The sequence below is a fragment of the Onychostoma macrolepis genome, chromosome 16 (genome assembly GCF_012432095.1).
Source record: "Onychostoma macrolepis isolate SWU-2019 chromosome 16, ASM1243209v1, whole genome shotgun sequence".
Taxonomy (NCBI): domain Eukaryota; kingdom Metazoa; phylum Chordata; class Actinopteri; order Cypriniformes; family Cyprinidae; genus Onychostoma; species Onychostoma macrolepis.
In genome coordinates, this window is record NC_081170.1 from 23,215,261 (window position 1) to 23,242,362 (window position 27,102).

The 27,102-nt window shown below is 36.4% G+C and overlaps 1 protein-coding gene across 2 annotated transcripts; it reads left to right on the forward strand.

The window, feature by feature from the left end:
* Positions 1-2,523: 2,523 nt before the first annotated feature.
* On the forward strand, positions 2,524-26,917 carry kcnj14 (potassium inwardly rectifying channel subfamily J member 14). 2 transcript variants are annotated; one of them, XM_058747483.1, is made up of 6 exons: positions 2,524-3,151; positions 12,502-12,576; positions 12,818-13,183; positions 13,270-15,544; positions 22,155-22,472; positions 23,600-26,917. In XM_058747483.1, the coding sequence occupies exons 4-6, from the start codon at positions 14,498-14,500 to the stop codon at positions 23,870-23,872; spliced, it is 1,638 nt and encodes a 545-aa protein (XP_058603466.1). In that variant the 5' UTR covers positions 2,524-3,151; positions 12,502-12,576; positions 12,818-13,183; positions 13,270-14,497; the 3' UTR covers positions 23,873-26,917. The 2 variants fall into 2 exon arrangements, with proteins under 2 accessions (XP_058603466.1, XP_058603467.1); XM_058747484.1 differs by having other exon boundaries at positions 12,505-12,576; positions 12,818-15,544.
* Positions 26,918-27,102: the final 185 nt, after the last annotated feature.

The window sequence follows — 27,102 nt, forward strand, 5'->3', positions numbered from 1 at the left end:
TTATGAAACAGGCCCAAGGTGAGTTTGATCTAGGATGGAGCTAAACTCTGCTGGAAAGTCGTCCCCGAGGAATAGAGTTGATAACCCCTGATGTAGGGTTAATTCAGGATAACTGGGGCCAGTTGCATAAACTTATAGGCTCCATGTTAAGACTGTGTCCTAACAACTAGTTTGACCAACTAGCAGTTGCCAAGAGGTAATCAGTCTTACTTACCCAATACAAATAAGACCAATCTGCCTTTTCATAATTGAATTTAAAAAAAAATTAGATGACTAACTTTTTAAGACTTTACCCTATTCAACCATCGGAGTATGATACCCCTCCCCTTCCACTATTTAAGGAAAGCTGTGACAGTTGAGTGCATAAAATGTTCCATTCTTGGAATTTTCTGTGTGGGCACACTCACTACTTAAATGGCAAAAAAAAAAAAAAAAAATGTTGGGGCACACCTCTTGTTTCATTCCTGAAAGAATCAGTGCATTTGAACAAATCGTTTGACTGAATGATTCTCTGTCTCAGTTTTAGTTCTTTTTAAATACAGTAGCTCTATTTAGTTCTTGAAAATGAATCGTTTGACTGAATGATTCAATGACTTGATTCAGTGATTGAATGACTTACTGATGAAGTCACTTGTCACCATCTACTGGCATTTCAAAGTAACCTGCTCACTAAAAATCTCCATCACTAATGCATGGATGGACAGCCTGTTTAAATCCAGAATGCAATCTTTAATTTCACTTAAACTAAGTGTGCATTTGTTTTATGAGACTGAATTATTTTTGAGAGAGAATCCATGGTTTTAGTAGGCCAGCCAATGACAAAAAATTTCCATCCTTTAAAATCTTTGCATAGTAGTCTATCTTTGACACTCGGCCATACAAGAACATTGTCTTCAGAGAAATGACCTTCACACATTTCCAAAATATGTTCACTGGCAGAATTTCAGTAGTAGTTATTCTTATCTTATTCTATTACTCAAAACAGAGCATGCCAAAAGTAATAGGCTACTACTACTACTACTACTACTACTAATTTTGATGGTGATATGAAGAAATTGGTTAAAGGCTAGTTAACTCTAATTTATCTCAGTTTTCCTTAAATTTTGTTGTTTTGGGTCTTTTTCCACTGCTAGAACAAAGAGCAAACTCAGTGAATCTGACTTTCATTTCAGCATTTTATAGATCTGGCAACCCAAGGTACAGCGAGTGGATCAGACTCCAGTGGAGATTGGCTTCTGTTCAGCTGGATGTTTATCTTAGTCCAGGACCACACTGAACATGTGCTGAGAGGTAGCACAGGATTACATCTGCATTCGTGAAAGTTAGATTATATAATCCCAGTTTCCATGAAAATTAACCAATCATGCTTTCTGAGAACTGACATGTGGTAGATACGATGCAGTACATGCGTTGAGATTGCATCACTTAATTGGGCTTTTTTGAATACTGAAATACCATTTTTATTAATTGGGCAATTTTCCAATCATATAATGAATCTGTCCATTTCATTTCAAATACTTATGACATAATAGCCAAAAGCAGTCTGTGTGTGCCCTTGTCTTGCATCATTGTACTTGATCACAGACAGAAAAGCCACAGAGTTCAGACATTATGTGAGTAGAAGGACACTTAGTTCCATGTCCCTTCAGAAGTAAAAAGGGGCAGTTTATTGTTCATAGCCTATATCTTATATCACTTTATAGTATTAAATAATTATATTATTATTTAATTAATGTACTGCAATATTCTTTTTTTATTGAAAGCATATCATCCAGTCAGGCAGAACAAATTATAATGACAAAGTGTGGAAATATACTAGAGGGAATCTGCATTTCTCAAAAACAAGTCCTAAAGTTTATTAGGCTGTACAAAAAATAATAGTACATGGATATATTGTAAATGGGACGTTAAAACTTTGAATGTACATGGCTGTTAAAGCCACTTTCATCTTGTAAAACTTAAAACAGATCCATTTTATTGTAAAACCACACATTCTTTTACATTTAGAGGCACATTCATTCCTCCCTCTATAAGCCAGTCACAGTATAACCATGTCCAGGCGAGTTTCTTTTTTCTTCTTTTTTACACTTATATAACAAGCCACTTTTTCACAGTGAACCGTGTAAGCTGTCAAAATTTATACAGGTTCAGCAAGTGCCCAACCTCTCCGGATGAAAACAGTATTCTCACTCTGAAAATAGAGAAACTTGTTCAGTCTGAAATAATTGAAACATTCCGCCCTCTAGTGGTTCATATGCGCAACCTCAACTCACATGAAAATAAATGAGGTTGACTTTTGGTGTTATTTCAATCATCAGTTTAATTAGCACTTGATACTTAAATGTATTTGTATCAGCTAATCCAAAACCTCCACATATTTGGTCATTTGTAGCTGTAAAATATAATCCAATCATTCCATATTTATGACCAAATATTTAATAATGTCATAAATAAAACATTATTTAACAGTGCTTAGCCAATCACTTCTCTTCAGTCACGTCAGCCTGTCTGTCTCTATCAGCCTCTCTTTGCTTTCTGTTTCCGTGCCTGGAGAGCATTTTCCATTGATCAATCTCAATTTGTTTTTTTTGGACTCATGCGAGATTAAGGGTATTTTTAATGTAGGCTATTCATGTTTTTTGACATACACACTTTATACTCTGCTGCTGTATGTGTCTGTCATATCCGCTTTAGAGTTTAGATATGAGCCTATTGTACTTACTGTGATACTGCCATCCAAACATAAGATACGATACGTAACAGTGCGTAACATTACTTCACCAAAACATTAGGATTACTATTACTGTAAGTTTGAGGGTCAGTGGCATGAAACAAGGACTAAGTAAAGAGGAAGAGTTAGACTGAAAAGATGTAGAGAGGGAGAGGAGAGGATGCGGCTCCCACTGAAGTTTTTCGTGCCTGCTGGTGAGCGCGCGTGGAGCAGAGCGCGCGGAGAGCGCCCACGCAACACTTTCACGCGCTGCAAAGCTTTTTAAATGCGACGCATCCTCAATCAGGAGTCGCTTTATCTTCTGCTTTAATATTAACTGAAAAAAAAAAATACCAAAACAGTTTTATATGAATCAAATAGAAACTGAAAAGACATCACGCTTATATGGACTATATGTGATGACAATTTGTTCACGAGCCGGTGAGTGTCGTTTTTTTTTGTTCTTCAAACTTCATATTTGACTTCCTGTGTCAGTGCTGTTTATATATTATTTAAGAAAACAGATTGTACGTATACAATAATTGTGAATGACGTAGTTCATTACTATACCAAATTAAACCATATAGCTGCCTATTTGTCTGGTAATGGGTAAATAAAACACGAAACAACATTCAAGGTTAACAACTCAACATTTAGGTTAATTGTTTTTAGTATGCTTTGGAGGTCTTTGTTACAACACAAAATATATGAGTAGTTAACACTGGTCTGTAGCTTGACCTGTGACCAGGTCAAGGTGAAAGGCATTTCCATCAGGCCTCATTCACAGCAGCCAATATCAGCAAAACACTGATAAATTTATAGGCCTAATAACCTTCATTAATCATTAAGTAATTCAATGTGATATTTAGCTGCATGTGTTTTTATGAATACACTATTTAAAAAATGAATAGAATGTATTCAAATATGAATAATGTGAAATATAAAAATACGAAAATCTGTGAAAACTTTCATGACATTTCTAACTATTTTAGTAAACTACTAAACAACTAGTCCTATATTATAATGTTTGTTAATGTCATTATTAAAAGTTATAAAAATGGTTCCTCAAGGCTTAAAAGTAGCTCATTTTTTATTCTATAAATTATACATAGTACTTACATTCTATATAACTACTTGAAGAGGTCTAGACTTGTAGGCGGTATGCAGTAGTCTTTGTCAGCTATCAAAATTAATCTTATAGTCAAATTTTTCTAGCATAACAGATATATTAAGACTTCATAAACTGCTGCATTAGCTTTTTATTAAAGTAGGCTACACAGAAGGACAATTGCAACACTATTTTTTTTTCTTTTTTCCTTTAAGATCGATATAACTGTCCTCCTTTAGTGCTACTGCAACGAGGATTTTCGTTTAATTTCTCTCTTCTTCATCTGGCGCTGTTTACAGTATTAGTTTGTAGTTGAGTGAGATTAACCTCAAGGTCATTAGTTCTAAGAATCAGTGCTTTCTTTATTTAACTCGCCGAGAGAGTGAAAAGGTTGATTTCTGTAGAAATGATTTTATAGCAATATCATGATCACTTTCATTAGGAGAATTTGTGCTTGAGTTTATGTGGTGATGTGAAAATGAACACTGAACTATTTCAGACTAAAGGATTAGTTCTTTATCTCCAATCCTCCTCCTCCACGTGATAGAGAGAATCTGAAAGCGATAGCTGAGAGTGTTATGCTTTCTCGCATTTCATCTATCCATTATTATTTTGCAGTGTATATTTGTGTATTAATTAATAAATTAAACTACATTTTTTAATTTATTTTCGTGTGTGCAGAGGATGAGCAGGAGAAACGCTGCAAAGCAAAAATAACAATGAGATGAAAAGATTTATGCATTATTTCAGTCCAACAATTAATCTTCAAGAATGCGAGAGGCAGAGCTGTAGGAGGTACAGAGAAAATTGAGTCTGAGAAGGTTGAGATAATGAACATAGGAAAAGAGATATTTCCATTAAAATATGCTCGCATGTAAGATATGTGGAATATAATCAGCATTAATCAGAATTCTTTAGAATAGGCTTCAACAGTCCTGGAATTCTACTCTGTCTAGACAGTCTGTCAGTCTTTAGTGGGGATTTTTCATTGAAACATTTTTCAGATGACTTTATTTAGCCAGTAGCTGGTAGTAAGTGACTGTCTTTATCATGATGAGTCATGAGTCATTGAATCATTAATTCAACCAATTTGTTCAATAATGCTGATTTATTCAGGAAGAAAGCACCATTGCTCGGAAATGTGAACTATATTGGAACTATTTTCGTAAACAGACAAAGTAACTCGCTTGTTTATTGAACTTTTGCATTGAAGTATACTGAATATCAGAATATCTGTCCCCTCTAAATCCTTGTCCTCTCATACTATATTGAGATTTTAAGGAGCACAGCAATGACGAAAACTATAAAAAATAATTTGATTGACCTTAAATGATAACTATATTAGTGTCTACACCAACAGATGATTACGTTCTGTTTATTGTAAGTGTGCACTGTAATTACATCGCCTGCCACTTTTACATGCTCAAATTGGTTAATTTCAGATTGGATGATGTTTTTGTTCAGCTGGAAAATATTGTTCTGAAAGTGATTCCAACTATTTTTTCCTCTAATTCAATGAGAATAGGGAGGTCCGAACCACAGCTGTAGTGATAACGACACAGAGGATCGTTGGAATGAAATTGAGCTGATGAACGATAAAAACAGTGACAGCCAATCAGAATTCAGAGCATTTAAAGTTACATAACTGCAGCGCACACTTGTAGCAAACAGAATATTATAATGTGTTGGGTATGGGCAATACTATAATTTTCGATTTAGCAATCTTTATAGTTATCGTTTTTGGTTTAGCCAAGATAGTTCATTGTAAGTACTCCCAAATATCTGTTTTACTGCAGGATAGGATTTAAATATTGTTGGCAACCTGTCCTAAATGATTTGGACCTTATGATACGGACCTTCCTGGACATGCACAATAAAGGTCCGCAGGGTGTCCCATGTGTCATTGAATGATTCAGAGCAGTGCTCATGAGTGCCATTTGGGCAACAAGGCCTTTGATGATCTGTGTTTCTTTCCATGTCAACCTGTGTTCTTGATCCGTTGTTCGAAGTGCAACATAATTCCCTCACCAACTAAACATGCACTAGCTTGCTCTTATCATAATGAATGTGTGATAAACATACTCATACACACTATTAGTTCTATGATAAGACAGTTGTCATGAGTTACAAGTAGCTGTGACACCATGCCAGTAGTTCAGAGGCAGTTCCTCACTGAATTCATAACCTATAAAGTCAATGTAGTGTCCTATAGAAATAAGGTTGCAAAGACCAAGAAATAGGGTAGTAAGTTCTGTCAGCACTGACTCGTCCATACTGAAGCAACAGGCAGTTTTAAACAAATACGGCACTCCCACGTTTATCTAAGGTAACACAACACTTTATTAGCTCCTGGGGTTGAAGTGGTGCTGTCTCAGCAGCAACAGACCACAGTGTGGAAACCAGGGAGACAGAGAAGTGAATGAGGAGCGCAATATTATGTGCAGGAGAGAGTTTAGAAGAATGAGGCACATGCTATGTCACACTCTGGAGACAGACAGGAATAAAGAATGATTATGTGTTTGAAAATGTATTCATTAAGGAATACTCTGGGTTTAATTCAAGCTTAGCTCAATTGATAGAAAACAACAACAAAACAAACAGAAATGTAGATTATGATTAAAAAAGTAAATTTGGCCAATATTTGGAGTTTTTAAAAACAGAAAGCTGTGTATGAGCTGTAACAATATATATATATATATTTACAGTAATTTTAGTGTTTTCATGGTGACAAGTTGTAAAATTAGGTATATCTTTAGACAGAAAATTGTAGAAAAAAAGTGTTTTGGTAATAATGCTTTATAAAGGGTTATTAAAGGGTGTCATGCATTATAATTATTAATACATTATACCTTGTTGTAAATAATTATAACTGAATTTAAAATGCATAGTGTAACAATGAATTGATAGGTCTTATAATGTATTAACTGTGGTTACAATTATTCATGAGATTGTACAAAGCATTATAAGGTGCATTACAAGGCATAATTAATGCTTTAAAACTGCATTATACATAAATGCTTTAAGTAAAGTGTTACCAGTGTTTTTTTTAACAAAAATGTAGAACTAATAATTTCATAAAAGCACTAACATTAATTATTCTATTAAAACTTGTGTATTATTTGAGCTGTAAAGCAGTTTAAATTACAGTCGTTTTTGTGTTGTTATGGTGGCAAAGATGTAAAATAGGATGCAACTTCACAAAAGGTTAATAAGGTTTATTTGGTTAAAAGGTTAAAAGGTTATTAAAGGTTTATTTCACAGAATAAAATCATGTTAACATGCAAATTATTTACATTGTGTGGCTATATTATTGAAACCGTCAGAATTTTAGCACTTGTGAATTGGCCTCATTCATGTCCATTATTGTAAAGGATGAGTTGAAATTATTTTTGTGGTAATTAACATAACACAAATGCTCTCGATTGATCTTAATTTGTACTGAACTCAGAATATTCCTTTAAGATTTAAGAAACTGTTATTACTCTTTCATACATTTAACAGATTTAGTCTGGCTCTTCTTGGCATACGTTAGGTTCTAATGATTAGGAGATTGTTCTGAAGCCTATATTGTGCAGAACTTCAGTGAGTGGTGATGTTATCTGTAGTTAATACTTTCTCATTACTCCTCTCAGATTAACGTGAGTTAGTTTCCAGCCAGGCTTCAGCCGGCTGACTGGATCATATAATCTCATCGCACGCTTCTGGCATATCTAGACTGAGAGAGAGATAGAAACAGACAGAAAGTAAGGGAATAAAAGTGAGTTAGAGATATCGAGAGTGAGCCAGAGAGCGAAACTGAGAGAGACACAGCCCGGCCATGTGAATGCATGGACATTGTGTGGCCTCATTTTGTGGCATAGAAGAATCGATAACACTATGGATTGGTTGTGCAGTATGTGGGCTGTTGTATTACTGCATGTGTTCTGCTGCAGGTGACAAGGCATGCATTTCCACCATGTACCAATACTACTGATGTTGTTAATCAGCATTATCATTTTAAAACTATTAGTTATTTGCTAATAAAGTTTTATTCACTTAATCAGCATTTCCAGTATGTCTCTGGTCAGTGTAGTTTTAAGTGTTGATTCTCTGCAAAATAAATTTTGCCACTTTAACATTGTTATGGCTCTCAGTATGAATCTTGTGCTTGTTGCAGGTGCAGCTTAATGTTTAAACATACGAGTAAAACTTTTCATTAAGGTCCCGTTAGTTAAAGTTAGTTAATGCATAATATTCCTTAATGAGCAATACATTGGTTACTGTATTTTAATCTTTGTTAGTATTAATGAAATTTTCCATTGTTAGTTCATGTATTTTTCATTGTTAGTTCATGTTCACTAATGTAATTAACTAATGATAACTGTTAACTATATATATATATATATATATATATATATATAACCTATATTAATCCCACCTAACATTAAAGTTTTTAAATATACTTTTATACTTTTATATTGCAATAATTTCACATTCAATCTTCAAATTAATGTACAAACAACATATTTTTAATATTTGTTTAATGGCATCTTTTTTATGACTGGAGGCCAGAATTCCCCTAATATTCAGCCATTGACTGTAGCCATTAAACATTACATTATAATTAAGAGCTATCAATTTTAACATTTATTAGACTTTAAAAATAGCTTCTAATTTAAGTGAACATCAAACAATCTTCACATAAACCCATTATAATAAATGTTATATTTAGCTATGCTACCTGTGCCCCTCAGCAGAAATATACAGAAATTGAATAAAGTTATCAAACACTAAATTCTAAATTAAATACAGATAAATAATTACAGCTATATAAAAGTTATTGATTTCCTATTTTTTATTTTATTCTTGATGGACAGACATCACCGCAGCTGGTTATTAGTTTGTTTTGGCTGCTATTTAGCTGCTGCTGCTGAATGTGACACGGATCTGACACGCATCTTGTTTTCTCTCAAATGTCTTTACCTTTTCTGACCTATTTTAGTCTCTACTAATGAGCTGAGGAGTTGAATCGAGTGTGTTAGATGAGGGAGACAGTGCTAGGATGCTCCAGGACAGTTTTGAAAACCATTTCAGAGACATGTTCTAAATGTAATTCATATATAAGATATTACATGCACGCACAGTTTTAAGGCAGCTTTACTCGCCTTTTTGGTAACTTCGTCCCTTAACTGACCACGACATTGCATGCACGTAGTTTATTTCGTGCTTAGATATGAATTGATACAGGCTACAGCACGAGCCGGTTGCCGCTGAAGTGAAGCTGGAGAATTGATGTGATCGTAAAGGCCTTCTGCGACTGAATAAATGCACTTCTTGTCAAGAAAAAAAACAGACAGAAACAGCAGTTATGAGTGGGGTGGCCAACCCTAGGCTCCACCCCTGCGCTAATTTTGACAGCACTAATATGAAGAGTTCATTTGCAAAAACAGATAACTCAATTTCAATCAAACTGCATTTGGGTTATTTTGACTATAAATTACTTTAAAAAACAGCTAACTAACACAATAAAACACAATAAAAACATGATAACATAAAAAACATGATTTTTGAAAATTAAAAAAAAAAACGGGGTTATCTATAGTAACTTTTAAAGTTTGAATGGAGTGCATATAGTGCATTGTTTAGGCAGAAGTTTAATAGGCTAATACTAAATATCATATCTATGTGTAATATTATACTATAATTTTTATTAACCAGTTCCTTTTTTTAGATAAACAATGGTTTTCATGTCTTTCAGAATGTGCATTCCTCTTGCTAATACTCTAATAGTGTTTCTTACTATACTGTACATCACCTCAACTAAGTTTGCAAACGTAATGTCTGATTTATGAACAAATGTCTTGCGAAGCAGTGAAATATTATGGAGCAGTTCTTTGTTTCTTTTAGTGTTATTGTGCTGTGAAATGTCAGTGAAAAGTAAACCTTATTTATTTATTTATACAAGAATTATATTAAATGTATTTCTTATTTGTTATACTGTATTTGTTATTCTGTTGAAATCTCAAATGATCTCATTTGGAAATAGACTGCTGAGGAAATTGTCAAAATTGTCCAAACGTTTCATAAAAATATTTAGAGAATAATTTATGGAACCATTCAGAAAGTTATCAAATCAAAACCAAAAACTTTAATATTCCCAAGGTGGTTTAGAACAAAACCCTTACCAGAATTTTTGTGGAATTATGCTGCCATGTACGTCCTTATTACATAAAGTTGTCAATGCTATAAATAAAAGACAAACATACTACTTGTCACACAAACAAATGCTTCTTATCTGTAAAGTGCCTGTAACAGCATAAAGTATAGCCTATAGAATATGAGTCTGCATTGTCAGTCTTTGCTAAAGTAAAATTATTTTCATATACAGTACTTTAGAAATCTGCATGATATCAGCAATGTGATGTAACAATAGCATGCATCTAGCATTTCTCAATAAGATTATCCCCATCAGATTTGTGAAAAGGTGAAATAGAGAGTATGTTAGAGAGAAAAGATCAAAAGGTTATTCACTGTACAGAATATTATTGAAATGATTTTCACAGGGACTTAATCTCCCTTCATAACTCTTGAACATGGACAGTAATCTGCGAGAGGGATAGAAATACAAAAAGAGAGAGAGAATTCAGGATGGATAGAGTGACAAATGCAATCTGAGTGTCAGAGAGATAAGAGAAAATAAATTGGGCTCTTGAAAACAATGATATTCATAGAGTACTGGGACATTTTTATGTTGAAATAGCTTATCCTTTAAAAAATTGTTCAACTTCTGTTATTAAAATATTCTGGAGTCAGATGGGGCAGGTTAAGCTATTAACCTTGTTATGTAGTCAAAAGTTGATTGTTGTGTAACCTTTGAGCTGATTTGCATAGATTTCGATAGTTTCCTGTTAATTGCCCCCGACATAAGTCTGGCACTGCTGCATTGGCGTTCTACCAGCAATTATTCTAGAATGTCCCATATCACGCTGACCTTGGTCCCATATCTCACACCTCTGAACACTGCACATGCTGGAGAGGATCAGGGGTGTTTGAGTAACACTCAGCTCTCATAAGCAGCATGGGAGATTTCACCAGACACCTCCAACATGAGGAACAGAAAGATAAGGAGAGAGAAAGTGAGAGAGTCTGAATGGTATTATACATGAAGTTCACTGAAATAGTTGATAATGCTTAAATTTTTTTTTTTTTTAATTAAAAATCTGAGACCACTTGTGGAAATTTTGTAACTTTTTTTTTTCATTACAAATATTATCAGGATAATTTGAAAAAAAGTTCAGTTGATTTTTTTCAGGTGAAAGATTTTTTTTTTTTTTTGATGACAGCAGTTCTCAAGCATCTTGTGCTTCAATGGATGCAAGAACGTCTGGTATTTTGTATATTCACAGTTAATTAAAAAAATTGCTTAGAAATAGTGCAAATTGCAAAATATGCCTTATTTTTACAGGCTTTTTTGTTTGTTCGTTTATTTTACTTATACTTTTTTATATTTCCATGTTTAAATTTGAATTTTACATCCTTTTAGTATTTTATTTGCAAACTAATACAGTATGAGGCCAAAAAGACCTCCACACACAATAATTAAACAGTTATAAAGTATTTAAAAGGTTTTTAATTATTATTATAAAGTGTATTATATGGTAAGGTTACTTTAGATTTTTTTTTTGTTGTTGTTGTTGTTTTAAGGATCGTTGCACTCAGTTGTCACTCATAATGACACTTATTGTCATTATTTGAGCACAATCCACATTCAAGTGTTATTAAAATAATATCTGTTGCAAGTGAGCTTTTTCCTAAAGGAGCAACATTTCATTATTTATATTAGTCTTTATTTAGGGAGATAACTTTTTAAAATATGCATAGTTAACTGCTGTAGATGATCTTATTAGAGAACATGAATACTGAATGGCTCTCTGTCAATGGTATATTTTCATCAGCATTGGTGTACGTGTTAATCAATAGGTTTAGTGCTCTAATGAGATCTCTCTCTCTCTCTCTCACATACACACACACACACACACACACACACAAACACACAGCCCTAGGTTACAGTGTGTAGAGGTTAGAGTCAGAGGTCAAAGACTGGTGGTGAGATAAGATGTGACTCACACAAACACTCTCCAAATCCTTTAGTGAACACACACATGGCACTATGAGCAACATATTTTTGCTTAAAAATGACTTGTGAGACATGTATTTAACTTATTCAAAGTCAAGGCCAGGTGGTTTTTCAAATATATTAAAAGATTGAGTTTCTTGCCTTTCAAAGGGGACTTTCAGCTTTTTGATTCTGTGTTAAAGGTGAAGTAATTTATGGTACTAGTGACACAGAATGGAAATGAAAAAAATACAAACACAGCAATTATAATCATAATGGAACGTATTGTAACATTTGACGTTTTATTCTGGTTAAAGTGAATGCAGTTTACATTGAAAGTCTATTTACACAAACAAATTGAAATATTCTTTTTTATATGTTTGATATTAGAAGTAATCAAATACCACATTTATAATTTTTATTACTGAAATGTGGAATTACTCATCCATAGTTTACAACTACAGAATGATTCAGCTATTTTTTAAATTATTTTTTTAAATTAATTAATTAATTAATGAATTTTCAATTTGAGGGACCGATGACTTTTTAGGAAGACTAATCTTTTACATAATATTTAATCTTTTTCAGCAGATTTCTGCTGACTGGAAGGGCAAAGAAAGAAGACACGGGATGATCCATGCACTTCATTAACTGCCAGCACTGGTAAATATATATATATATATATATATAGATCTTTTTTTTTTTATGAATATATAAAATAATATAGTTTGTTAGAATTTTTAAATTGGAATTATGAAATTTTCTTGGAGATAAATAATCAGACTTAATCAGCATATATTGAGCATGTTTGCAATGCAGCTTTCATGTCACAGAGATATATTTTTATTAGTTTTATCTAGTCTTTATATTTCAATTTAACTTTCATATTATGTTTTCTCTCTAGGAGTTAACAGAGACTGTGATGTCCTCAACGCAAAAACCGCAAATTCGAATAATAAGGAACGTGACAGGGACCCGACAAACTATTCTTGAGTTGTATTTGCCGTGGATATATTCTACCACAAATGTCAGTGCGAGGGCAGCAGATATTTGAAGATGAAACCTTGTCACCTCTCACTTTAGAAATGTTCTTTTTCCATGCTCTCATTTCTTGATTCTCTTTTGAGTGTTATATTTTCTAATTTCATCCTTGAATATGTTCCTGTTCAAGTGGGCTTTTCATGACTAGACTACGTTTTTAAAGATTCTCTTTTCTATCAAGTTCACTAAGCCTCGAACTACAGGTTCCTCAAAGGAGGTATATGAAAAGGTAACACCACTTATCAGGTTCCCCAATCATTTCATTTTTTAAATCTACAACATTCAAAATTTGTCTGATCTAATGTTCATTTTTAGGAACATTTCCCCAGTTGCATGTGTTTTGTTGACGACCAAATTGGACTTGGACTCTGAGGAAGATCTCAAAGCATCACCTAGCTTTTTTAAGCTTTTGGAGAGATCAAAGTGAACCAACAGGTCATAATTCATCTCACTTTAAACCTCTTACTATTGTAATGTGTGAACTAGTAATTCAGTTATAGAACTTCAATCAAGAGTTTTTCTAGAGCAAAATGTCCCTTTCTTTTGGAGAACCGGGTTATTGGTGTGAGACTGGAAAATCTGCTGAAACCAGACTGGAAATGCAAACATGACTGTGACAGAATGTCACTTCTGACTGTGTGAATTGTTTCGATGTCTAATATGATCGAGAAATGGACTTGTTCTGTTCCAGAGTTATATTTTCTCAATATTGAAGGCAAAGAGGTCCCATTTGAGAAGTATTAGCAAATGTTGACTAGTTTTCATATTAATTGCACGTCTCTCTTGTGTCTTTAAACATCTCACCATTTAAATAAGGAAAGCTGAAGAGGTCCTAAAGGAAAAGATTGGTCTGTATATGCATGCTGTTATTTATTACACAAATACGTTCTAGACAGTTTAGTGCATGTTCTTTTCAGCTTCCTTCTATATGTTCCCTCAGCTTAAGACTGAGGCTTGTTTATGTTTTTCCTTCATGTTATGTAAGTTCAGCTTTCCTTCATCCTTCTGCTCTGCCTGAGCTTCGCCTTGTTTGTTTGTGCCTTTTAGTTGCTCACTTTCTTATGAAGCTGCTATTTGTTACGCATAGACCTAAAGCAGCACTGTTTTCCACTGTCTAGTCTCTGCCCACCACCTAACCTTAGCAAAACTATTGCTAAAGCTGAGAAACTGCATTGAAACTGGATTTTTTATTTTTATTTATTTACTGCATCTAACAACTTTGGAACTTTGCGTTCAGTAAAATCGTCCAGGAATACTGGTTTATTGATAGCAGACAGTGGACGGACCACTCAAGTGGAGACTCTTTGAGGATGTCAGAGATGATCTCTAATGCGATTGTGTTCCGTCTCTGGGCAACGATTGGCTGCCGGGATCTGAATGACAATACGGTCTCTTTCAGGCCATAAGCCTCGCTGTGGAATACAGTCTACAACTCATAGTTTGGATATATATCATTGCATCCGTATTTTTTTTATCCATTTTGACCCTGGATTTATCTGGCAAAGCTTCATTTTTCCCAAACATTTTGTAGTCGTCACCAATAATGGGGGCTGCTCGGGTAAAGAGGCGCTTCAGTGCAGTTGTGGACACCCCGCTGGATGAGGAGGAAGTCATGAGGCTGGCACAGAGTGATGATGTCACTTCCTCCCAGTCGGGCACACTTCCGTCGCCCAACTGCAACGGTAAAGTGCTCAACCTTCACCATAGCAATGGAGGAAGGAGCGGAGAGAGGGATGAGGATGATGATGATGCTGAGGATGACGATGATGATGATGAAGAGGGGGGAGGGAGGAGGGGAGGAGGAGGGCGTGGCTCGGCGCTCAGGGGGGAGTCTGGGGCAGAAGGGAGGTGGGAGAGGAGCAAGAGAAAGTCCTCATCTTCCCTCTCGCCCCCGCCACCCCACGAACGCCGCAGCCAGTCCCGCCGGCCCCGACGGCGCTTTGTAGGCAAGGACGGGCGCTGCAACGTCACCTTCGTCAACATGAGCGAAAGGGGCCAGCGCTACCTCACCGACCTCTTCACCACCTGCGTGGACATCCGCTGGCGCTGGATGCTCGTGGTGTTCACCCTCTCCTTCTTGCTCTCCTGGCTTCTCTTTGGTTTCACGTTCTGGCTCATCGCCGCCGCTCACGGGGATCTGGCGCCCCCCGCATCATCGTCCTCTTCTCCTTCGTCTGTTTCCTCCTCGCTGGCTCCTCTGGAAACCGTAGAGGATTCCAGCCGAGCGGAGAAGGTGGCAGAGACAGAGGAACGCTGCTTTCAGCAGGTGAACAGTTTCATGGCAGCGTTCCTCTTCTCTCTGGAGACGCAGACGTCTATAGGATACGGGTTCCGGAGTGTTACCGAGGCCTGCCCCCTGGCGGTGCTGGCTGTCGTGTTGCAGTGCATTGTGGGCTGCATCATCGACGCTTTCATCATTGGGGCGGTAATGGCTAAGATCGCCAAGCCCAAGAAGCGCAATGAGACACTGGTGTTCTCGGATGTGGCTGTGGTGGCCATGAGGGACGGGAAACTCTGCATGATGTGGCGAGTGGGAAACTTGCGCAAGAGCCACCTGGTGGAGGCCCATGTACGAGCACAGATACTGAAGGTCAGTGAGATGTGTCTCGTCCTGTCTGTTCATTTAAACATAATAAAAATGCAATTCACACACTACATAAAGTGACTTATACCTAATGCCTATTCTATGATGAGCATTAATTTCTGAATTAAAATTCTTTGAAAAGAAACAAAAGATAATTTGACAATGCAAGGTTAGTTCTGGTTGGAATTGGAATTGGGAATCTGGTTGGATGTTGATTTTGCTTTGAGGTCAGAATGATTGGAAAGAATGAATCAGAGAGAATGCTGGGAATATGAACAGGGACAGAGATGTTAGCAAATATGACTGTACCTTGGTACAGAGATGGTAATACTGTACCACAGTATTGTAATTAGTGCTGTCAAACGATTAATCACGATTAATCGCATCCACAAAAAAATTTGTTAAAAAAATATATGTGTGTGTATTGTGTATATTTATTATGCATATATAAATACACACACATACAGCATATATTTTTAAAATATTTACATGTATTTATTTATATTCATATAATTTATATCATATATAATTACATTTAATATAAACATCACATATTTTTCTTAAATATATACATGCATGTGTGTGTATTTATATATACATAATAAATATACACAGTACACATACAGGTGCATCTCAATAAATTAGAATGTCGTGGAAAAGTTCATTTATTTCAGTAATTCAACTCAAATTGTGAAACTCATGTATTAAATAAATTCAATGCACACAGACTGAAGTAGTTTAAGTCTTTGGTTCTTTTAATTGTGATGATTTTGACTCACATTTAACAAAAACCCACCAATTCACTATCTCAACAAATTAGAATATGGTGATATGCCAATCAGCTAATCAACTCAAAACACCTGCAAAGGTTTCCTGAGCCTTCAAAATGGTCTCTCAAGGGCTTTTCACACTTGAAATTGTTAACCCTGGGTCATCCTAAACCCCGGATAAGCAGAATCCTGGGTTATCTGTGTCTATGCCTGGGGTTAACTGTTAACCCTGGGTATTCATTAACAGACGTTTCACACCGTACATTCCTAAACACCGGTTAACGTTCTTATTTGCATATTTGCGGTGTCACTGTCTCTGACTGGACGAACAGCATTTATCCTTTGCTGAAACTTCTGCGTCTTCATGAAGAGCGCAGGTCATGGTTGCTTAGCAACGGCAGACACCATGGGAGCGCAAGCTACAGCGCTTTGGAAAGAAGGAGAAAGCAGCGCGCTTAGCGTTTTAAACGCGTTTTTAGGCGCGACATGTGAACAGCCTCATGACGCACAAAGGCAAGAAAACAAAGACAAAAGTACAAAAGAAAGAAAACAAGGAGCAAAGTATGTGAATATTATCTTCTCACCAGCTGCAGTTTACATGACGCGCGTTTCCTGTTAATGGCGTGACATAAGCCTCGCTGCTCAATTTCTGATTGGCTGTCTGTTGCCAAGCGTCCAGCAGCAACAAGCAAATACCGCCCGTTTCACACTGAACAAACTTAGCACTGCAGTGCGGGGTTTACACCACAAATGCGGTGCTAACCCTGCTCCGGAGCAGGGTTTCATAACCAGGTAAAATGCGGTGCTAACACTGCTTTCAAATTACAGGTGTGAAACGTGTCTTTACCCGGGGTTAAAAGCGGTGTTTAGAACGACGATAACCCGGGGTTGAGCGCAGTGTGAAAAGCCCTTCAGTTTGGTTCACTTGGCTACACAATCATGGGGAAGACTGCTGATCTGACAGTTGTCCAGAAGACAATCATAGACACCCTTCACAAGGAGGGTAACACACAAACATTCATTGCCAAAGAAGCTGGCTGTTCACAGAGTGCTGTATCCAAGCATGTTAACAGAAAGTTGAGTGGAAGGAAAAAGTGTGGAAGAAAAAGATGCACAACCAACCGAGAGAACCGCAGCCTTATGAGGATTGTCAAGCAAAATCGATTCAAGAATTTGGGTGAACTTCACAAGGAATGGACTGAGGCTGGGGTCAAGGCATCAAGAGCCACCACACACAGACGCGTCAAGGAATTTGGCTACAGTTGTCGTATTCCTCTTGTTAAGCCACTCCTGAACCACAGACAACATCAGAGGCGTCTTACCTGGGCTAAGGAGAAGAAGAACTGGACTGTTGCCCAGTGGTCCAAAGTCCTCTTTTCAGATGAGAGCAAGTTTTGTATTTCATTTGGAAACCAAGGTCCTAGAGTCTGGAGGAAGGGTGGAGAAGCTCATAGCCCAAGTTGCTTGAAGTCCAGTGTGAAGTTTCCACAGTCTGTGATGATTTGGGGTGCAATGTCATCTGCTGGTGTTGGTCCATTATGTTTTTTGAAAACCAAAGTCACTGCACCCGTTTACCAAGAAATTTTGGAGCACTTCATGCTTCCTTCTGCTGACCAGCTTTTTAAAGATGCTGATTTCATTTTCCAGCAGGATTAGGCACCTGCCCACACTGCCAAAAGCACCAAAAGTTGGTTAAATGACCATGGTGTTGGTGTGCTTGACTGGCCAGCAAACTCACCAGACCTGAACCCCATAGAGAATCTATGGGGTATTGTCAAGAGGAAAATGAGAAACAAGAGACCAAAAAATGCAGATGAGCTGAAGGCCACTGTCAAAGAAACCTTGGCTTCCATACCACCTCAGCAGTGCCACAAACTGATCACCTCCATGCCACGCCGAATTGAGGCAGTAATTAAAGCAAAAGGAGACCCTACCAAGTATTGAGTACATATACAGTAAATGAACATACTTTCCAGAAGGCCAACAATTCACTAAAAATGTTTTTTTTATTTTTTATTGGTCTTATGAAGTATTCTAATTTGTTGAGATAGTGAATTGGTGGGTTTTTGTTAAATGTGAGCCAAAATCATCACAATTAAAAGAACCAAAGACTTAAACTACTTCAGTCTGTGTGCATTTAATTTATTTAACACACGAGTTTCACAATTTGAGTTGAATTACTGAAATAAATAAACTTTTCCACGACATTCTAATTTATTGAGATGCACCTGTATATATATTATGTAAACAAGAACTTTTATTTTGGATGCGATTAATCATGATTAGTCATTTGACAGCACAAAATTTGTAATATTTACTTTGTTATTAAATGATCACCATACTCATTCCATATGCTCTTTATTTGATATTCCAAGGTATTTCAAAGAATTCTGTAGCATTACCATAACTAGCTCCCATGTCTAAAAATCCATGGCATTACTGTGGTACTTTTGAAGGTACACTACCATTCAAAGGTTTGGGGACTGTAAGATTTTTATTTATTTTTTAAGGAATGCTTTTTTTCAGCAATGTTGCATTAAATTAATCAAATGTGACAGTAAAGACATCTTAAAAATATTTATATTTCAAATAAATGTTCTTTTAAACTTTCTTTTTATAAAAGAATTGTGAAAAAATGCATCATGGTTTCCATAAAAATGTTAAGTAGCACCACTGTGTTCAACATTGATAATACTAAGAACTGTTCCTTGAGGACCAAATCAGCTTATTAGAATGATTTCTGAAGGATCATGTGAAACTGAAGACTGGAGTAAAGATGCTGAAAATTCAGCTTTGCCGTCACAGGAATAAATTACATTTTAAAATATGTAATATTTCACAATATTACCATTTTTACTGTATTTTGATCAAATAAATGCATCCTTGATGAGCATAAGAGACATCTTTCAATACATTATACTGTAAAATCTTACCAAACTTTTGAAGGGTAGTCTAGTCAAGTGTACACTCATTGCCAAAAATATCGCCACCCTTGGTAAGTATGATCAAAGAAGGCTGTGAAAATTAATCTGTATTGTTGATCCTTTTGATCTTTTATTTTAAAAAATCACAAAAATCTAACCTTTCATTGGATAATAAGAATTTAAAATGGGGGGAAATATCATTATGAAATAAATGTTTTTCTCAAATACACATTGGACACAATTATTGGCACCCCTAGAAATTCTTATGAGTAAAATATCTCTGAAGTATATTCCCCTTCATATTCACAATTTTGAGCACTCCAGGGTGATTATGAACATGAAATTATCCAGCCATGGCTTCCTGTTTCACAGAAATATAAATAGGAGGGAAAACAAAGCCCAAATTCCCTTAATCATCCATCACAATGAGAAAAACCAAAGAATATATTTCTGATGTGCAGCAAAAGATAATTGAGCTTCACAAATTAGTGAAGTGGCTTTAAGAAAAGAGCTAGAGCAGTGAAAATTCCCATTTCCACCACCAGGGCAATAATTAAGAATTTCCAATCAAAATAAAATGTTACGAATCTGCCTGGAAGAGGACGTGTGTCTATATCGTCCTAATGCACAGTGAGGAGGAGAGTTTGAGTGGCTAAAGGCTCTCCAAGGACCAGAGATGGAGAATTGCAGAAAATAGTTGAGTCTCGGGGTCAGAAAATGTTTAAAAAAAATTGTCAAACAGCACCTACATCACCACATGTTGTTTGGGAGGGTTTCAAGAAAAATTCTCCTCGCTCATCCAAAAACAATCTCCACTATAGACGGTTTCATCAGGCGCACGCGCCTGTACCGAAGTTAACTTCCGGTCTGTGTTTGTTTATTGGTCTTGTTAGTGGCGCCGGCTACAAACACAGTTAAAGTTAAAGTGATGAGTAATGAAGTTGGGCTCAGGTTGTTGTGCTGTGGGATGTGTTTCACATACATTTATTTATTTGTGGCGACCCACCACGATATCAAAACGGACCGATTTTTCAAATGGCTTCGTTGAATAAACATGAGCACGTAATGCACGTTTAAAAATCAAAACGAGGCGCGGGTGTTTTTATATCACTGTATTTCTGAAGGAACACTGTCTTTAGAAAATGTTCGATGTCATTTTCATTTTCATCTAGCAAGTTATATGCCTGATAAAGCAGCGTTTGTAAGCTCAGCGTTGCTTTGTGTAATGTACAGCCCAACATCCGTTTCCGGGGAAAGAATACATTTGCAAAAAAGTCCTTCCAAGTAGTTATCGCTACATCTCAGTCCGTCTGATTTACGCAGCAAACATATTTTGCTTGTTATCAAAACATAATCTACTCTAGAGGGACTTAGCTGTCGTTACTGATTGTATTTGGATGTCTACCGGAAGTTAAGTTAGGGCCACAAAAGCGCGCATGCGCAGTAATGTTTGTTTATGTTGTTGCCGTTGAAACCGTCTATATTCAGTTATCAGACACGACGGGAACTTCAAATGGGACTGGCTTCTATGGTCAGATGAAACTAAAAAATGAGCTTTTTAGCAGCAAACACTCAAGATGGGTTTGGTGAACACAGGGATAAAAAGTACACCAGGTGTACAATGAAATATACTGCTGTATTTTTGATGTTGTGGGCCTATATTTCTGCTGGAGGTCCTGGACATCTTGTTTAGACACATGGCATCATAGATTCTATCAAATACCAACAGACAAAAAATCAATAAGTGACTGACTCTGTTAGAAATCTTATAATGGGCCATGTTTGGATCTTCCAACCGTACAATAATCCAAACACAAACTGGGTCACTGAGCACAAAACCAAGCTTCTGTTGGCCATTCCAGTCCTCTGACCTGAACCCTATAGAAAATGAGTGGGTGAACTGAAGAGAAGAAGCACCAACATGGAGCTGGCAATCTAAAGGGTCTGGAGTGATTCTGGATGAAGGAATGGTCTCTGATCTCGTGTCAGGTGTTCTCTAACCTCATCAGACATTATAGAAGAAAATTTAGAGCTGATAAACTGGCAAATGGAGGTTTCTAAAAGTATTGAATAAAAGGGTGATGTTAATTGTGGCCAATGTGTATTAGAGAAAAACATTTATTTCATAATGATATTTCCCCCCCATTTTAAATTCTTATTATCCAATGAAAGGTTAGATTTTTGTTAATTTTTTTAATAAAAGATCAAAAGGATCAACAATACAGATTAATTTTCACAGCCTTCTTTGATCATATTTACCAAGGGTGCCGATATTTTTGGCAATGAGTGTATACGAGAAAGAAATACCTTGCATGAAGGTAGAACACATGGCGAGATGAGTAAATGAAAGAGAAAAAGAATGAAAGAGATTGACATCTGGACAGTTGGTGTGGTTAATGACGGCTTGTTTTGTTCAAGCTCATACCGGAGGTTTATAAGATTTGCAGAGGGGATTAATTTTACCAGAGCAAACCATTGTCTTGCATATCTGCCCTGTGTGTATTTGTGTATGTGTGTGTGTGTGTGTGTGTGAGACTTAATTTAACGGCCTGAATAAATTATTTGTGTTGGTATGTTTTTGTTTAAGAGTGAATTAAATCTTATTATCGTAAACATGTAGATCCAAATGTGTCATTGTGTAGGTGTGTGAATGTCTGTGAGGATCGTGTTTATATTTGTCTTTTATTGTGTTCATGCTATGTATATAATACATGCAGTATTAATGTTTCTAACACATTCCGATGTTTTGAGGTCAGATGGTCAGAAGTTTGAACATGGAGATCAGACAATAAATTCTTATATTTCATATGTTATTGCCTGAACTGACTGGAATAAAATAGATTACTGAAAACAGTATGCACATACATACAATAGTTTGTAAAACTTAAATATATGTAACAGTGCTTTTGACCTTTACTGCAGCCACGGGTGACCCCTGAGGGTGAGTTCCTGCCATTGGACAATGCAGATCTCAATGTCGGCTTTGACACAGGAACAGATCGCATCTTTTTGGTGTCACCTGTGACAATTGTGCACGAAATTAATGAGGAGAGCCCTTTCTTTGAGGTGGACAAACATACACTAGAGGGAGACAAAGATATGGAAGTGGTGGTGATTCTGGAGGGCATGGTGGAGGCCACTGCCATGACAACCCAATGCCGGTCTTCGTACCTGGCCTCTGAGATCCTCTGGGGTCACCGCTTTGAACCTGTGCTCTATGAAAGGAAGAACTGCTACCAGGTGAGAGACAGAGAGTTAAAAAAAAATGGAGGGTGGAAAATGACGGAGTTGAAAGGACATGGAGTGGTTGTAAATGTAAAGTGTAGAAGTACCAGATTGGATTCATTACTGTGTTTGTAAGGCTACATTGTATTGATATTTCTCAAACATTCTGGTTAGAATTTGTTTCAAACCACACTGTAAAAAAAAAAAAAAGTTGAGCCAACTTAAAAGTTTAAGGCAACCAGCTTCAGCAGATTTTTTGAGTTTTCTCAAAAATTTTTAAGTTTATACATCAACAAGTTTAGAAATTTTCTAAAAGCTAAGTTGAGAAAACTCAAAAATCTTCTGAAGCTGGTTGCCTTAAACTTTTAAGTTGGCTCAACTTTTAATTTTTTAAATTTTTTTTTTTACAGTGCACCTACCATTAGGGACCTATGTAATTCAGATCCATTTAACTTAACACAATCCATCAATCCATCCAAAAAACAAATCTGACTAATATAATTATTGCCCTTTAAGTTCTAACCAACAGCAATTACATTGTGATATTCTGATTCTGTTCACATACTCAGTTGTGATTGGTCTGGTTTTCTTACAGTGTTGCCAGATTTATAGAAAAATAAGCAATCTGTAAAAAATCTTGATACAGTCTTGATACAGTAACTTAGTAAGCAAATTTACTTACTAAGCAACCACAATAAGTAACCCCGTATCAATTTTTCTGTTGATAAGAGCCAGGGTCAGTCAAAATTCTAAATTCAATTCAAAATTCATAATTTTAAAGTAACTGGCCATTTTCCATAAGAATTTGAATTCAAATGACAGGACGAAGAATTTGCTGTAGAAATGCAATTCAGATGAATTTAAACTGAATTTAAATTTAAAAAGGTATTCTCAATTCCCTTCTGAATATCAGTCAATTCCTAATAAATACGATCTGTCGATACTAGAACCGATCTATAGCCAACTTCATGCAAAGATGGTGTTGTGTATAGTGATAATTCTCCTGCTTGTTTTTTTTTTTTTATGTAGAACTAATCACAAAAACTAGTCTTAACTAAAATAACAAAGTTCTTTTCTTGACTCTTCTAGAACTGCAAATCTAGTTATGCCTTGTACTTGTCATGTGTCCTCCCCACCTCTAGGTGGACTACTCATACTTCAACAGGACTTACGAGGTCCCAGACACGCCCACCTGCAACGCTAAAGAGTTAGCCGAGAAAAAGTACATCTTGGGCTCCCGTTCCTCCTTCTGTTACGAGAACGAGGTGGCTCTGCAGCTCTCCCCCTCTGTCCCTCCTTGCCCTGACCAGTTTTCTCCATCCCCCTGTTCTTCCCCCTCTCCCTCACCCTCTTTCGTTCGGCCCACACCACCATCTCAACAAGACTCCTGCAGTGAGCACCCACACATACACTGAGCCATACGGCTGGGATGAAAGGGCACAGAGGAAAGCAGCGGTCAAAGAAAGAAAGGGAGATAGATAGAGAAAGAAAGGGAAAGGGTCAGGATGGAGGGAGGAGTTGGAACCAGGGGTCGGGAGAAAGAGAGAGAACCAGCTAATGGACAAAGGGCTGGAAAGACAGACTTGGACAGAGGACTAAGGCAAAAAGGACCATAAAGGGACAATGTAGGACTGATTAATGACAATAGGTCATGCTTAAGATGGGCTGAGAGAAGACAGAATGCACAAAAGATGGAGAATAGAAGAGAGAAAGGGGCCTCTCACCGCCTGAGAGAAGGGAACGAAAGAGCAAGAGAGCAAGACAGTGGGGTGAATTTACTAATCGGTTGCACTAGTGCAGTATTTCTGCATGCGTCTTCTTCACTAACCCCTGTAAACCTGTTTTATCAGATGCTATCAAAGTATCTTTCAAAGCAAGTCAATTCAGGCGGCCATCTTGGAAGCACAGCTATTTTTAGTCATACATAGGTCCTATCAAATTGGGTAGGGAAACATTGAAGTCTCACAATTCATTAACATTTTAAAATCAGCAATATATTCTTACAAGAATGATATCATAAACTCAAAAAATTCAATATATTTTTCAATTTTTCAAAAATTCAATATTTTTTAATATCAAAATTATTAATAGTATATTAATAAAAACTATATTTTAGGCTGGCACAAAATAGCACTTTATAATGATATATTTTTGTAGACCAACCTCGAAGTAAGCATCACTCGGATTCCCTCGAAAAAAGCCAACAGAATTTTCCATTATTTCAGAAAATAAGCTTTGTGACCAACAAAAGTTTATGATTCTTACATGTTTTGTTCACCATAAAAACCTTTCAGATTCAGTCCACAACTATGAATTTTGAAGCCTAAATACAATCGCCAGAAGTAAAAAGCATATGACTTCAATGTCACGACCAACTCTTTCATTTTTTCAAGTTTGAGAATAGTTTGCAAGAGGGCAAATCCGAGAGCTTTGAGCTTATGAGCCTGCATAGACAGCAATGCAACTGCCACGTTCATTGTTGAATAAAGTCTTTATTTTTATTTTCTCGCAGCTTCATAAAATTAAGGTTGAACCACTGATGTCACATGAACTATTTTATCGATGACCTTACTACCTTTCTGGCCCTTGAACGTAGTGTTGTCAAAAGTACCAACTTCGGTACTGCAATTGTAAAAACGTCCACACGGGAGCGTTTAAAAGCTGACAGATGCCTGCTTTTAAACGCTCCCGTGTGCTTCTGTGTGACCGCTCGGTGAAGAGTGTGAAGCGATGATCATTGTAGCCAATCACAGTCATATCTGTTGAGCACGTGAACACATTGGCCAAATAGCAGTGTTTAAGAATCGGCTCATCAGCACACAAATGTTAGCGGGAAATGGACGTTTTTAAAATTTCAGTACCGATTGGTACCAAAGTCAGAACTACTTGAACGTGTCAGTTGCACTGCACTCTAAGCAGGGTCAGAAAACTAAATATCTTAGTTTGTGTTCCGAAGATGAATGAAGGTCTTAATGCTCGTTAACACCAAGGACGATAACTATAAAGATAACGATAAAGATATAGTTCTAAAAATCCTTCTCAATATTAAAGAACAGCTGAGTCCACACTACAACTATAACGATAAAGGTACAGAAAAGCAATATCGTTGGAATCACTTTCAGAACGATTTTTTCCAGCTGATGAATGATACAAACATTGACAGCCAATCAGAATCCATCCTGCTATAACGAGCTCGAGAATTTAAAGCGGCAGACCAGCGTGCGCTTAGAATAAACAGACAATATCGTTCGCTGGTGTGGACGCTAATATCGTTATCCTTATAGTTATCATTTTTGGTGTGAACAGAGCTTTACAGGTTTTGAACCACATGAGGGTGAGTAATTAATGACAGAATTATAATTTTTGGGTGAACTATCCCTTTAAGGACGACAAAACCAGAAGTTCAAAAATGTTTTGGGGTTTTAATGGCTTATTCTGCTGCCACTCCACTTGTCGTCATATAGAGCAAATTTTCACAAACCAAGGACTTCATGGCTGTTATTGAACACCAAGAACCTTTGTAAAGACCAAACAATGACTTTGCTGATTGGCTTTTTTTGGGATGCGGATCTTCATATACTAGAGCCACCATCTTGAACATTTCAACATTCTCTTATTCACCGTAATACAAGTGGCCTGTCTCTGTTGCTGGTTTAGCGGTGTACCGTATTTAAATGAACTCATTGACACTTCATTCATTTTTAATGAATTCCCCCCAAAAAATGGGAGTTTTGTAGAGAAAAAGCTTTCAGATGGGTTTCAGAAAGGAGGAAGGTAATGTTTAAGTCAGAGTGCAGAGGAACATTGTAACACAGGAGATTCAGGTCAATCACACTGAAATAAGGTCAAAGACTTAATGACCAAAAACAGATCGAACTGCGGAGTGAAATTAAAGAGTGGGGAAATATAGAGGGATTGATGGAGAAGGTCATTTTGACATGAGGAGAGCTGCAACACCGACCCAGTGGGCTGATTGAACCTGGCGATCTTTTAGAATCAACACGAGCTGCAGTGGCTCCAGCATGTGTACCTGATTAAGACACAACAGTGGCCCCTAGGGGCCGCAACCAGTATGAGCGATTTTACAATTTAGAAATTGGAAGGAAATACCTATTGCACATAACTTCTTATGACAATATCATACACAAGTAAGAAATAGAAAAAAAGTCCTCTCTCAAAAATCATATTACTTGTTGCGAGAACTTTTGTGTCTTGTATCGAATGTGGGAATGCCTGCTAGAGTCACTGCAAAATAGGAAACTACTGAAAATCTGCAGCATTTTCAAGTTGTTTCTCTTATGTACTGTATTTTTTTTATTTTCTATTTATTCAAGTTAATGCATTTTTGTATCATGATACACATAGCAGATTATGTGAAGCACTTTCAGAGTAATTTGTAATACTGTAACATACCATATTTGTCACAATTGCACAGACCAAAAAAAAAAAAAAAAAAAGAATTAGCTAATAGTATGTATGGATATATTTATTTATATATTATATATTTACTCATTGGACAGCACATGAATCTGTCATCAGCCACTGTTTGGATTGTTGACTTTCATTTTTTTTTTTCTCTATCTCTCAGTGTTTCATAATTGTGTAGTAAATTTAGTAACTAAGGTAAATGACTTATTACAGTCTG

Bases quoted from the DNA above. Each gene is read 5' to 3' on its own strand.
- kcnj14 (XM_058747483.1), top strand. From the start codon at position 14,498: ATGGGGGCTGCTCGGGTAAAGAGGCGCTTCAGTGCAGTTGTGGACACC. The intron at 15,545-22,154 runs GTCAGTGAGATG...CCTTTACTGCAG, and splicing joins TACGAGCACAGATACTGAAG to CCACGGGTGACCCCTGAGGG. The intron at 22,473-23,599 runs GTGAGAGACAGA...CCCCACCTCTAG, and splicing joins AAAGGAAGAACTGCTACCAG to GTGGACTACTCATACTTCAA.